At 47.2% G+C, this 15,022-nt stretch overlaps 1 protein-coding gene across 1 annotated transcript in view; it reads left to right on the top strand.

Moving 5' to 3' along the window:
• EGFLAM (EGF like, fibronectin type III and laminin G domains) overlaps window positions 1-15,022 on the top strand; it is a 190,821-nt gene that overhangs the window by 160,378 nt on the left and 15,421 nt on the right. The window contains exons 17-19 of the mRNA XM_043488924.1: window positions 2,149-2,265; window positions 4,867-5,047; window positions 13,283-13,361. Of these exons, the coding sequence (XP_043344859.1) occupies window positions 2,149-2,265; window positions 4,867-5,047; window positions 13,283-13,361 (377 nt within the window). The remainder of the gene's footprint in view (window positions 1-2,148; window positions 2,266-4,866; window positions 5,048-13,282; window positions 13,362-15,022) is intronic.

Genomic DNA, 15,022 nt, shown 5'->3' with positions numbered 1-15,022 from the left:
TCCTCCTGTGGTCCCGCTGTGGTCCGCTGCAGCCCCGCCTTTTGTCCACTTCAGGTGGTGGTGGGGCAGGCGTGGGGGTCAGGGGGCGGGGGGAGGACTTTGATGAGGAGCCAAAAGAGACCTCTGTCACCCCATAAGACCCCACCCAGTTTGCCTGACACAACCAAGAAACTCCCAAGTTGTTTCAGAACAGCCTGCTTCTCTGAAATCCCTTTGACCTTGCAGCCTTCCTTTCCTCCTAGTATTTTATTTTAAAGACAGGATGGAGATGGGTTTCTGTGGGTGTGTCCTGACAGCTCCTGCCTGGTTCCCTAGTCCACAAGGATTCCTGAAATTGCCTTTGATGATTCCCCACGTCCCCAGTAGTTAAATAAGAACCCCCGAAACTGCGAAGGTTATTGACAGAAGGCAATTCAATCTGTCTACTACAAGACCTCTCTGCTGTTACCTGGCTGGACTCAGCCACTCAGAGCACTCCCCTAGATGGAGCATCCTCCTCTCTGCTCCCCTGTCTCCTCTTCTCCACCCTGACTGGACCCCAAATCCATTCTCCTCCCTCTGGCCAGTGATATTGCTAAAACACAGATCTGATTACTCTCTCTCTTGCTGAAAACTCATTGTTCTTTTGGTGAAGTGTAAGTTTCTATCCATGTGTGATGTGGTCCCTCCAAGCTCTGACTCCAGCCAGTTTCTAAGACTCAGTTTTGACTCTTCCTAGTTCACCTCCCACTCCCTAATTCTGGAGTATGAGATGCCCTATCCCTGCCAGGTGCCCCCGTAGTCACCTGGACGGTCCTCACAGGGCTTGTCTTACCTGCCCATTTACTTGTCTGTGTTCCCCCACAGTGTAAGGCCCTGGATGGCAGGGACCTGGGCTTTCTTATTTACTGTGGTTTGTGCACCACTTAGTACCTGGGACATGGTAGGTACCTAATAGTATTTTTTAAATAATTGAATCCTGCTACACTTTATGTTTCTTTTGACTATAAATCAAAGGAAACAATAACTTATGTTACCCCAAATGTGTTCATCCCCAGAGGTCTCAAATTTACATGTTATCTTAAGGCATTTTAACATTTTGCTTAAGATGTTTAAAGGAGTTTAGCCGTTAAATCTCACACACAGCTTGTTATCTAGCCCAGCCATTGGGTTTAGGCTGTTGAAATGACCAGAAGCAGGGGAAGCCTTTGGGGATTGACAGTGGGGATCTCTGAGAATCTGGAAGGAATTTCTCTGCCCTTGTATCTGATAACAAGGAATGCCTCCCACTCACCATGCTTTCCCTTTTCTCTTGGCCTAAAGAAATTCTGTCTTTACCGTTAGTGAATATATCAATAAATGCAGTACTAGAATTTGGATCATTTATCCAACTCTAGGCAAAGTGCTAAACCAATGGGAGCTCAATTGCCAGGAGAGGCTCAGGCACACATGTGCCCCAAATAGCAGCAGCTTATAATGAGGGGTTGTTTCTCATCCACATTACATATCCATCAACAGTCAGCTGCAGCCTTAATCCGAGACCCAGGCTGAAGGAATAACAGTGGTCCCCAGTGTTTTTGGCACCAGGGTCCACTTTCATGGAAGACAATTTTTCCACGGAAGAGGGGTGGGAGGGTAGGGATGGTTTCAAGATGATTCAAGCACATTACATTTATTGTGCACTTTACTTCTATTATTATTACATCAGCTCCATCTCAGATCATCAGCCGTTAGATCCTGGAAGTTGGGGACCTCTGGAAATAGGGGTAGAGGAACAGGGCATAGTGAACCACTCCTGGCTCTGAAAGACTCTGCCCAGAAATGATTCATTTCTCACCTGCTCATGTTTTGTTGACCAAAGCAAGTTACATGGCCCCACTTGGGACTGACCGGTTAGCGGTAACCTTCCTGCAGGGAGAGAGTGATACCGATGATGTAATGGTCTACCATATTCCCTTGCATTTTCTAGATGATGAATCTCAGAAATGTCCAGAAATTTACAAATATTCAAACAGGTGATAAGCAGCAATGAAAAACAAGGCAAAGGTTAGGCCAATGTGTATAAAAATTGTCATGATGAGTCTTGAGACTGCCTCAGCCATTTGTTCCCTAACAGGGAGCCAGAGGCACAGTTGGTTACACCGTGTTTTGTTCTTAATCTCTTGTCAGGGAGGCTTCACCCAGATTAAGTGCAACTCGGACATTTTCATCGGTGGGGTCCCCAATTACGATGATGTGAAGAAGAATTCTGGCATCCTCAAGCCATTCAGTGGGAGCATCCAGAAGGTACAGGCTACCCTTCCTCATGTGCATGGTGTGACTTTGACTACAGACAATGGAATTGAGAACTGTGATCAGTGCAAACTGCTGTACCCAAGAAAGAAACCTTGAGGAAGTTTAACATTTTTTAAATTATATTTTTTAATTCTCAGAGCATACCTTTCCAACCCCGCTTTCTTATAATGTCTGTCCCAGCTGTGCCCAGCGGACATCTCATGAATGCAACTTAGTGAAGATGAATTTTTATAATAAATCTACTAGAATATCCTAGTATTGTTGAGGGGGCAACTGGCACCAGATCACTGCAGACACTTCTCAAAAAGGGAAGGAAATGGATGGGGTTTCATAGTGACTCTTGCTTCTCTTTGGGGCCAACTTGGCTTTTTGCTCAAGGCAAGACCCAATAGTTTTTGCTGCCTCCACTTCCATCCCCACCACCATGTTTTAATGGTTGTTCATCAGTCATGTAACCAAACTCTTAAGAGCACATAGAAGGCTCGGGAGAAAATCCACTCAGCTAGTAAGAGACAGGATGCTGACCCCATTCATATCTGTCTCATGTTCCTTCTCTCGGGGCTGCCTGTGATCTCTCTGGTCATGAGATTATGTTCTGTCTACAACAGACTTTTAAGTTGACCCACCAACCCAGAGGTCCAGGACCACTAAACATGGGGAAAAAAGGATTTGAAGAAAAACACATCCAGTTCCTGGATGTCAGCCAAGTCCTGTTTCTCTTGGCAACCAGTGAAGGAATGGGGGCCACCCATCCCAGAGGGGGATCTGAGGCAAAGTACAGGAGGCGCTAAGACGGTGGAGGGGCAGTGAGAGGAGGTGCTCTCAGGATTTACACAGCTGGGCTCTGAGAAGGGCCCCAGGGACCCTGTCCTTCTCTGTATCCCAGTGTGGGGCCCAGAAAAGGGGCCCAGTCAATATTTCCTCACCCTGCTCTGCTTCCCTTTGCCGCTGAAGTGTGACGTCAGTGACCCCTCAGTTCAGACCCTTGTCCCCCCGTGAGTGGGACTGGCCGTGTGAAATCATGGGTTTGAAATTCTAACTTAGGAAGTAAGCTGAGCTGCTGAGAGGCTTCATCTTCCTTCTGAACATGTCAGGCTTTGCTCTCTTCGCACAGCACAAACAAGCCTTTCCTCCTTACTTCCTGGAAAAGCCCCCTCCCCTCCCAGTGACCCAGTCAGCAAGCGAAAGTGAAAGTGTTAGTCGATCAGTTGTGTCTGGACTCTTTGTGACCTCCTGGACTGTAGCCTGCCAGGCTCCTCTGTCCATGGAATTCTCTAAGCAAGAATAGTGGAGTGGGTAGTCATTCCCTTCTTCAGGGGATCTTTCAACTCAGGGATCAAACCCAGGTCTCCCACCTTGCAGGCAGATTCTTTACCATCTGAGCCACCAGGGAAGCCCCAACCCAGTCATGGCACTTGCCTTGTTCAAGTTCTCATGACTCGGTTTAACAGCAAGGGGGAAAGTGTGGAAAGATTCTGGCTCTTCTCTGGTAGATTCTGAGTGGCATGCCTGGAGGAAAGTTTTCTCCCAACTCTCCCGACTCTCCAAAACTAGACAAACCTGTGGAAACATGGATTAGTGACCAGAAGTATACCATTGCTAACCACTTAGGATCCCCTGCACACTGGAGATTACCCTAGGAGAAGCTCTGTCTGTCTCTGAGTTCTGCAAAGCCTGAAGAACCCTGAAGCACCCACAGCTCAGGGCCAGTGCACACTTCGTTTATTTGGAGTTGGGGAGCCCAGTGACCTCACTCGATAATTATCAGTTTCACTAAAGCCCCATTGCAGGGAAAAGGGGTGAGAGCAAAGAGCTGTCTGTCCTGGTGAATATGCACAGCACCACTAAGAATGTGACCTGAGTTTCACTCCGAGGAAGAGGATGTGGAGAGGTGGGGATTCCGGAGTGCTGGGGAAGGAGGAAGCAGGAGGGAGAGGGGCAGCTGGGGAGACTGTTGATGGAGCTGGTGGAGGCTGCAGAGAAAAACAGCCAGGAAGACACGGTAGTACATTTCCACCACCTCCAGACTCCATCACCGCCCCCCGCCCCGCCTGGGATTCCTGCCTCTGTAACATTTTGTGTTGTGTTAGTCCTTACTCTGCTTTTTAACTGCATGTCTCAGCCTTGGCTGCATCTTAGAATCGCCTGGAATATCTCTTTAAACTTACCAGTGACTCAGTTTCACCCACAGAAATCCTGGTTCCGTTGATCTGCGTGGGGCTTGGTTATGAGTATATTTCTTAACCGCCTCACCTCCCATGATTCCAATATACAGCATTAAAAACTGAATTTTGTAGTAATTGGTTCTTCTTTATGACTGCTCTGAGTGGCCAGGTTTTCCAGAACCAGAGGAAACTGCTTGTTTAGTCTTGTACATGATGCAGATTCTCCCAAGCACCAAATATAGTCACTTTCCTTCCTGCGTCACTCACAGAACTCTGAAAGCAGTAACCAGACTTTCTCTCTTTATTTTTAAAGCCCCACCCCACCCCACCCCCAGGCATAGTTCACGTTGGTGTGCTGAGGGAAGCTGTAGAAGATTCCAAAGGTGATTTCTGAATCCCTGAATTTCTTTATGTTTTCTTTCCTAAGATCATCCTGAATGACCGGACCATCCATGTGAAGCATGACTTCACGTGGGGTGTGAACGTGGAGAATGCAGCCCACCCCTGCGTGGGGTCCCCCTGTGCCCATGGGGGCAGCTGCCGACCCAGGAAGGAGGGCTATGAGTGTGACTGCCCCTTGGGCTTCGAGGGGCTGCACTGCCAGAAAGGTACACTCTGTATGTGTGTGTGTGTGTGTGTGTGTGCACGCACGCGTGTTGAGGAACTGCTTCCTGGAGCAGAGGGGATGGACAGACTGTTTGGGAGACTGCCACTCTTAAAGGACCAGTTGATTACCCTGAGACATCCATACTGTTTATTTTTATCAATGATGTCAACAGCATATTAGGTGATTCTTTACCAGCTGAGCCACAAGGGAAACCCAGATGATTAATTATATATATATACATAAACTACTTTAACTATTTAATAAGAATTAAAATGCTGAAACACTTCTGTAAACAGTAAATAGCTCCCCATCACACCTACTACGGCTCCTTCTCTGAGAATTGCCCCATGGTCTAGAATCAAAAGGTTAATTCATTATATTGGTGGGGGGGGGGGCAGTTTCCAGGACCCCTGATCTGAGCCTCTCCCAGAGCCTATCCTGACCGATGAATGCCTGGGCTTTATAGACTGATAAATATTTTGATAAAATATATTTTACTCCTACTTGTGAATGCTACAGAGAGAAACCTTGCCAAATAGGGCACAATATGAATTGCACATTAGTTGCTACAAGCTATGAATAACCTTCTGCAGACTGCTGTTTTCCATGCTGTATATGTTTCCTCTGTACCTCAATTTCTTCATCTGTAAAATGAGAATAATACAATGATATTGTTTAACTCAGAGAATGATAGTGTAGATTACATAAGGCAATATGTATTCCTTAGAAGAGGAATGAGACAGTACTCATATTTCTCAGAAGAATACCTAGTAAGTAACAATACCACCCATCATCCATTATCTGACGCTGAAGCTCCAATACTTAGGCCACCTGATTCGAAGAGCCAACTCACTGGAAAAGACCCTGATGATGGGGAAGATTGAGGGCAGGAAGAGAAGGGGGCGACAGAGGATGAGACAGTTGGATGGCATCACCAACTCGGTGGACATGAGTTTGAGCAAGCTGGGAGATGGTGAAAGACAGGGAAGCCTGGCGTGCTGGGGTGGCGGCCGGGCGGGGCGGGGAGTTGTGTTCAACCTCACAAAGAGCTGGACACGACTGAGCACAGGAACAACGGCAAACCATTATTATTCTTGGTGAGAAAAACAAAATCCACCGGCAGGGGCTGTGAGCACTTAACGTCCAACTTGCCCTTGTCTGAAAGCAGAGCAGATCCCAGATTGCAGGTCCTGCGGGACTGTTTTCCACGACTGCTCAGGGAGGCAGAGGCCAGGGTGGGGTCTGGGAGAGGCCCACATCATGCAGCTGCATCATGGTGAGCCATATGGACCTTCTTTTTAGCATGTCAGGGAGGCCTCACCTGTCCAGGAACTAGTTAAAAAAAGGTATACAGGCCTGAAGGCAAGAAGGCAGCAATCCTACGTGAAGTACTGCTCTCTCTCTCTTTCCTATTTTTTTTCCCCAGGTTCTTGATTTTTATCAGAAGTAGGGCTTAGAGGAAAACTGTAGACTACAGGTAGATATTTCAGTATGTGGAGTGCTAGGAGAAGTTGTTTTGCAGCTTCTGCAAATATGAAAGATGCCAATATGAAAGATGCCAATTAGCTAGTTGCAAGATTAAGTAGTATTATATTGAAATGAATTTTGAAACCCTCATGGCAAATCAGATGAAATAAGCTTACAAACGTAGCTCACTCTAGTGATGAACCCCTAAAGAAGAGAAGCTGAGCCATTGTGAATGATCCTGATTACAAAGCTAACAAGGAAATCACTGTTTAGCTAACAGTAGGTACTTGGAGAGATTTAGCTCAAGAGTGGCCCGTTCATTCAGAAAATTGGATCTAGATTTCACACATCAGTGTTTGAATCTCCTAAGTGTCCAGTTTTACCACAGGCAAATGCAAGCTTGCTTCTGCCTTAGATGCTAACACTAAGGGTCAATATATAAAGTCCAGGATTAAATGAACATTTAGCTTCTGGAATTAAATAGAAAGGAAAAGATACCTTGGGATCTTGGTAACCCTTGTTTCCTGTTACAGAACATTAACCATATAGATGTAAAGAGCTTTGCAACTATAGGTTCAGGTTCAATGAAAAATATACCTCCCCAAAATGAAAGTCAGATCGCTGATGAGGGCCTGGGCCTTCTGGCAAGATCCAGGAGATTGGGCAGTGACAATATGGCTGTGGTCTAGGTGGCATTTAGACCCCTTTTTTCTGCAACATCCTAGGCTACAGCCAAGACTAAAACTCAAAGCATCAGCTGCTTTCACATTGTATCAGCATTTCCTCATACTTTGAAATAGGGTATTTCTGGCAAAAGGGCAATTGTTGCCAGTCCTAGGCAGATTCATACATAGGAGGCATGGCCTGTATCATGTAATTTCTTCTCCTGCTGTATGGCTTGGGAGGATTAACGGGACTGCGGGTACAGGTTAGGGCTGTTAAGGACAAGTTTTCAGGCCCCAGCAGGCACATAGAGGTACACAGTTACCATACAGACTGCTGTGGTTGTTCAATGAGCTTCTAGTCCTGGATAAGTGTCAGAAAGAAAGGAAAGAGAGCTGGGTAACTATAGTGTTCCACGGAGATGCAAAAGAACAGTCTAAAAGTTGGGATATATTCTTGGCGGGAAAGACAAAGACTGGTTAAGAGCCATCCTTGGTTATCAAAGAGAATCCCACCTGATCCAATAAGGTGCTTCTTACCCTTACCCTTACCCTTAAAACCTTTATATTTAAAGGTTTTCCCCTCCATGATGAACAGATCATGCTTCAAAAGCACAACCTTGTTCCCCCATGTCCCCCACAGATGTTAAACCATCCTGTAGTGTAGCATGTTGGAGAAGCCCCCAACGCCAGGCCTCACTCAGTCCATACCAAGGGGCACCTTCTCCAGCAGGAAGTTAGTTCTGAGGATGTTCAGTGAGTCTGGTTCTCTCTACCCTCCTCAGTGAGGAGTTCCACTGGGGCCCTAGTTGGGAGACTAGACACTTGTTCTCAGCTCTTGGTAGTACGGGAGGGCTGGGGCTGGGGCGATTCCGGGCTCTCAGACCATCAGACCATTAAGAGGGTCTTGGGAGCCCCGTCCCACCCTCTGACTCTACGACATCAGAGGCTGGAGCAGAGTCTGAGCCCAGATGGAGGTGGGCACTAGGCTGCCACGGAGCTGCAGGAAAGTGAGCCTCTGTGTCCCCAGCTGGGGCTGGAGAAGCCAGAAGGCCAGGTACCAGCAAAACCCATAAGGCGCAGTGGTCCCCTCACCTTCCATCTGGGGCTGTCCCTCTCGTGTGTCTTCTTCTCCCACAAACCTCAGCACCCCATGCTGCAGCCCAGTACTGAATCCCCTTTCTCATCTCACCAGAGGGGTGTCAGAAAGCTGATACTCCCCATCCTTAGAGATTTCTTTCTTCTTTCTCTCTACTCTCATCCAAATTTGCCCATTTTGTGTCCCAGGCCGTCAGAGCTCTTATATCTAAGTTACTGACAAGAGAAAGCAGAGTTTCACAAAGTACAGGTGAAAATTTAAGTTCTAAGGAATACTGATGGCTGTTTTGTGCTCGCACAGAGAGACAGACAACATAACATTCACATGCACAAAATGGGAAGGGGATTCTGTGGTCTAATAAAGTCAGTCGCTCAGTCGTGTCCGACTCTTTGGTACTTCATGGACTGTAGCCTGCCAGGCTCCTCTGTCCATGGAATTCTCCAGGCCAGAATACTGGAGTGGATTGCCACTCCATTCTTCAGGGGATCTTCCCAATCTGGGGATCAAACCCAGGTCTCCTGCACTGTACACAGATTCTTTACCATCTGAGCCTCAAATAAGACTGAGTAATCCTGGGTAAACCACAGCTTCTTCTGCAGGACTTCTCAGAGCTTTTGATATGTTCTGAGTGTCCAAGACAAGGGTGTAGGATGCAGCTGTTTCCTCCAGAGTTTCCCCGAGCCCATGGCAGACAGGCCACTTGGGAAAGAACTGAGCTCTGATGGTACCCCCTTTCCTTCCCTTCCCAGATTACTGAGAAGTTCTGACTCAGACAGTGCAGGACCCTGCAGGCCACTAGATGGGAGTGTTTCTCTGCAGCAGCTGAAGTTCCACTCTACCAACACCAAAAGCCACTCAGTGGCTTAGGTCACACATTTGTCAGGGACGCGCAGTCCTCAAAGATGGGAACCTGCCTGACTCGTAATGATTGACCACATTCTAGACACTTCACACTGTATTTAGTAAATTCATATCAAATTGCTGGGTCTGATTGGGGGATGGGGGACGTCCCAGAGCATTAAAAAAAAAAAAAAAGTAGCTTCGTTAAATATGAGCTGTAATTTAAGAATACTCAGTATGAAAAAACACAAATTCATAAAACATATAAATTGTGCATACTATAGGGACTTTCTTTTCTTGGGATGGTGTATCCTTAACCAATGGAAAATTTGGAGGCATTCAGCCTGGATGTTGATTTTTAGACAGTTGAAGTGTAGTGTAGAAAATGATTTTTTAGCTATTACTTACTTGGTGGCTGCAGAGTCAGCTTCATGGGACCAAGATGGCTGCTCCAGGCAGAGCTGTCCAGCAAGGGAGTGCTGCCTGTGGCCGGGAGAGCTCCCCACCCTGGAAGTTGTTCCCTGGGGCTGGGTGCCATCGCTCAAGAGGCTGTGGGGAGGAGTCCAGGCTGCTGTAAAAGCTAGGTCACAACCCCAGGTCCTTCCTTCACTGGTCCTGGGACTGCGTGAAGGAGCCAGCAAGTTTTCTTCCACTCTTCATAGTCCACTGGGAATTTCAAGTCCCTGAAGTGGAAAATTTGCTTTGCCTGGCTTGCAGGGCTGGCTATTCACTTTGTCACCAGATGTCTCAAGCTTTTAGGTCCAAATGTGAGGAAGCACCAAAAACAGTTTTTGAGTAGTGCCTTTGCCACAGGGGGGGGAAAAAAGACACTGTAGAAGAAATTAGATATAAAGGGTTAGGATAAAATATACTTGTGCTTAACAATATTTAAACAAACTGCAAAAGGCTAGACAGAAGTAGATGGTTACTTCTAACTGTAATGTTTTAGGATGGAATTAATATTTATCCACATATACTGATGACACGGAGTATATTTTCACTGTGTTTGTGTTCAGTGGTGTCATTTCTAGAGTGTTCCCCTGCTCTTTATTAATCACAAGATCTGAACCTTGTAAAGGAGGTGGGGTGGGAATTAGGGTGATTTTTTCCACTGTGGAGAGAAAAGCGGCAGCTGGCTGGCTTATCATTCCTTTCTCACGTGTAGCCTGGAGCCAAGAAAAGGTCGTGGTCATTGACAAGGTAAGTAACTCTCTAGCCAGGAAGTGTTTCTCCAGGTTTAGATTAACTGGGCATTGTCAGTTCAAGGTCAGGGGAGCCTCAGAGGCGTTAGACAATTTATTAGACACATGATCCTGGTCCACCACCACCTGCACCCCAGTTACTAAGTTGAGAACTGCGGAGATGTGTTGGGTGATTTGGTGCTAACCATGCTGAGAGAAAAGATTTCCAGCAGTTTCTCATGAGGGGAATGAGTGGATTCATGTTCCTTCAGAGGAACGTGAGTTCCTGCAGGGCTTCCCAGGGGCTGTGCGAGGCCACTTTCCAGCGATCTGCAACCACAGTAATTGGGATTTTACAGTGACTGTGAGATTCTGACTTGCCCTGTTCTGTTTCATGCTGACATCTGGCAGAGTGTGGGAACTACTGCCTCAACAGTAAGTACAGTGAGTCCTCCAAGAAGCTGGGACGGCCCCTGGGCTGGTGCCAGGGCAGGCTCTGGCCAGGCTGCGGGCACAGTGCAGGCCAACCACCTGCAGAGGGAAACGGGGGACACACCTCTCAGAGGGGTTGCAGCCTCCCACTGAAATCGCCAGCCCTGGGAACACACTTGTCTCCTGGCTGGATCTTGGGAAGCCCTGAGCTAGGGGGTCTTAGCAGCTGGACGGGGCTCACACACACTCCTTTGAGAGTTCAGGTGCAGAGCACGTCCTGATCATTTCCAGGAGTGCAGGGGAATGATGACTATTGGCCACAGACCCATGTCCATGACCAGTAACAGCAGGGACGGGCCCTGCTTGGGGCTGAGCCAAACCCAGCAGGGACTCCAGAGTGACTGGGAGGGATGGCTTCTCCTCCTGTCTGGCATCAGCAGCTGGCAATTCAGGGCCTGCCTGCCCAGCTACGAGCCCCCCTGTCCTCCTGCATTTCCCCACTCTTATTTCTTATACCCCATTCTCACCCTCTCCTTTCTATATTTTTGCTTCTCCTGGACTTCTCCCCCAGCCACACCTTTTTCATCCCCTCTGCATCCCTGGCCTGGGGCTGCCATGGGCTCTTCATTTTTTTTGTTGTTGTTGTTGTTTTTTCCACACCTTCTCCTCCTTTGCTTCTCTGACATTTTCTTTTCTCCTCCTCTAACGTCTACTTTCCCCTTCTTTTCTCTTCCCACCAACTTTCTACTTGTGGCATTTTGCACCTTTTTTCTTCTCTCAGCTTCCTTTTCTTCCTTCTTCCTCCTCCTCACTTAAACCAGAGGGTGGTGCAGCTCAGAATTGAAGATTAAAGAGCCATTCAGTTCTGACTCTAAAACGCCCTCCGGGTCGACAGCCCCTTGTCCTGGGTTGTGCTGCCTGAGAGGACAAGAAAGTAATTTCTTGGATAGTTACCTCAAAAAATTGTCTTTAAAATGTTTGCTTCTCTTCCTCTCCTCCTTTACTTTCTTTCTTTTACTCTCTCCCTCCCCCAACTTCTTTCTTTCTTCCTTCCTTTTTTTTTTTTCTTTCTTTTTATGAAGAATACAGGAGCATGCTGTGGGTGACCTGCCAACACAGGAACTTTTATTTGGGGACCCGATGTCATTATGGGCTTCCCAGGTGACTCAGTGGTAAAGAATCCACCTGCCAATGCAGGAGACACCAGAGAGGCGAGTTTGATCCCTGAGTGGGGAAGATACCTGGAGGAGGAAATGGCAACCCACTCCAGTATTCTTGCCTGGCAAGTCCCATGGCCAGAGGAGCCTGGTGAACTACAATCCATGGGCTCGCAGAGTCCAGACATGACTGAGCACACACATGCAATGTCATTGGGTTTTGTGTTTTACTGTTATTTCTTTTTCTTTCTTCCTTCCTTCTTTTCTTTCTTTCTTTCCTTCCTTCCTTCTTTTTAATGTGTAGAAGTTGAGTTTAAACTCCCCTATCATTTGTAGTGTCAATAATTACACATTTTTTCTCTCCTGGATGTAGAGTCCTTAGTTCAACGTCTTCTTTGTACCAACCACATATCTTGTGAAACTATGTCGTATTTTATAAGCTGGCTTATTTTCTCTCATTTTGCACATTTCTTTGAACATGAGATTCATTTTACCTTAACTTTTTTAAACTGCCATTTCTCTGTCTTTCTAAAAAGGACAGTGATATTGCTGTGATCTCTTTAGAAGAAATTCTGTAACTTATCCCTAATTCATGACACTAAACGCGACTACTTAGCTTTTTCCCTTACTCACTGTGTGGAGGAGGGTGATTCCTCAAGAAAACAAAGTAATGAGAAGGAAACACTTCTCAAATATTGGAAAGTAGGCTGAGGGCCAGAGTTTGGTTCATAGTCTGTTTCTCTCTTAGCTGTATAATCTTGGGCAAATCCTTGATGATTTTGTGCCTCATTTTCTTTTTCTATAAAATGGGAACATCCAAGCCTCCCCTTCCCCAATATTTCCTGCTCCTTTGTGTGACTGTGGTAAAAATTTTGTGAAATAGGACACCAGAAGGTGCTTCACAAAAAACAGTCAAAGTCTTATCCATTACTAACCAGTATCTGAGGTTGTGACCAAATGGATTCTGGACCAGGTTGGTTTCAAATAGAGAAAACCTGGTGGATTTTGTTGGGGGACTGTTTGCCTCCCTCGGAGAACTTCTATGACCATCCCCAGCTGCTCCTCACGTGGCCCAGGGCCTGCCCTTTGGCTTCCAGGAATAACTGGGCACGATTCAAGGTTCAGTATATTGCAGGCCCTTCTCGGTAGGGCTGAGGCAGATAACAGTGACGGCCAGCCCCAGGGAGGGTCCACCAGGGAGACGCCAACTCCAGGCAATCGGGCCAGGTCATCCTAAACCAGGCCAAGTGCCTGTGCAGCCAAGAGGAAGGGGCTGCCACGTTGATAAATGCCCTATTTCCAGGAGCTGGCTTTCTTTGTCTTTTCCTGCCGCCTGGTGGAGTGCTGGGGTCAAGAGAGCCACATAGCATGTAACCTCTGTTTTCTGTTCTGTCTCAGCAATCACAGAAGCTATCGAGATCCCGCAGTTTATCGGCCGCAGTTACCTGACATATGACAATCCAGATATCCTCAAGAGGTAAGAAGACCCCTCGAGCACCTTCCTTATCTCCTGGGAGGTCAGTTTCTCATTATCTTTCCCAGAGCTTTTCCTTATCGTCCATGCCAGAAGATAATTCTCCAAGAAGGCACGAGAATTTAGCTGTAGTCCCAGGGGAAGAAAATATACAAAATAAACATAGAAACTAGAACAAAACAACACATACAAGAAAAAAAAACCCACACAAAAATGTAGCCTTTGAACCAACCTCATGACCAACAGCCCAGAGCCTTTCTGGTCAAAGGGCCTAAAGAGAGGGACAATGGTCAGCCCTGGGATTTCTGATACTCAGGCTTTGAGGAACAGTGAGAACTCAATGCTCCTGAAGCCAGGGTTACATGCGTGTGATTCCCCGGCAGGGCAGTCAACTTCATGCTATTCTGTGGCCATGGTCTGCCTAGAGCCAGCCGTGGAAGGGTTCTGGCCCGGCTCCAACCAAGCAAAGAGCTCCAAGTCCATGTCCTACTTTGAATCATCATCAGTGAGGTCCACTGTCCTCTTCAGGCTCTTTCCAGTTTGGTGGTAGGGGGCTTCTCGGCTGTCTTCAGGTGACTACAAGAGCATGACCAAAGAGGTGCCCACGTCACAGCTGGGACTTTTAATTGCTGGTGACTGAAAGTCCAGCCCTGCTCCAGAGTCCAAGCTCCTGGTTTCAGCTCAGTCCAGTTTAGTCGCTCAGTCGTATCCGACTCTTTGTGACCCCATGGACTGCAGCACTCCAGGCCTCCCTGTCCATCACCAACTCCCGGAGGTTACTCAAACTCATGTCCATTGAGTCAGTGATGCCATCCAGCCATCTCATTCTCTGCCGTCCCCTTCTCCTCCTGCCTTCAGTCTTTTCCAGCATCAGGGTCTTTTCACATGAGTCAGTTCTTCACATCAGGTGGCCAAAGTATTGGAGTTTCAGCTTCAGCATCAGTCCTTCCAATGAATTTTCGGGACTGATTTCCTTTAGGATGGACTGGTTGGATCTCCTTGAGGTCCAATGGACTCTCAAGAGTCTTCTCCAAACCACAGTTCTTGTAAAGCTCCTGGTTTGGAAGAGCCTAATTAGGCTCTTTCCCACAGGAAGACTGACTCTGGTGAATCTAGTGAAGCTCGGCTTTGGTGCTTTCAGTTTTCCCTTTTCTCTTTCTTTTCCTTCCCCTCCACTCTTTGTAGTTTAGAGAGCACCACTCCCCACCTCACTGCCAGCACAATCATTCTGGATATTTTCCATTGTCTCAGGTTTATTGCCTCATCACAGACTAAGGCAACTCTTTAAGCCAAGCGCACACAGTTCTTAGGGTGGAATTTGGTGGTTTTTTAAGGAACAAAGCGGGTTAAGAGACATTTTCCTGGGGCATTGGATGTCCCTGGTGTTTCTGAACATACACCAGACAGACCCAGCTTTGTTTCTCTAATCCTATGTTGTGTTTATTGAAGTTGTCTTGTGTGGGCCTTAGGCAAAATGGAGTCCCAGCCAAGAAACCCTCTTCCTTCTTCAAGTCCTTACACCCAAGAGATGGAAGGGTGTTCAGTCCCCAGAAACTAGGAGGGTGGTGCTTAGTGAGAGGCACCAGGTAGTTTGGGGGAGTGGAAGGGCTTGGTGTAAGTAGGAGGTTCAAAGCCCCAAAGCAGAAAGCTCAGTAACACCTGTG

The sequence above is a fragment of the Cervus canadensis genome, chromosome 16 (genome assembly GCF_019320065.1).
Source record: "Cervus canadensis isolate Bull #8, Minnesota chromosome 16, ASM1932006v1, whole genome shotgun sequence".
NCBI classification, from domain to species: domain Eukaryota; kingdom Metazoa; phylum Chordata; class Mammalia; order Artiodactyla; family Cervidae; genus Cervus; species Cervus canadensis.
This window is presented reverse-complemented; position numbering and strand designations above follow the sequence as displayed.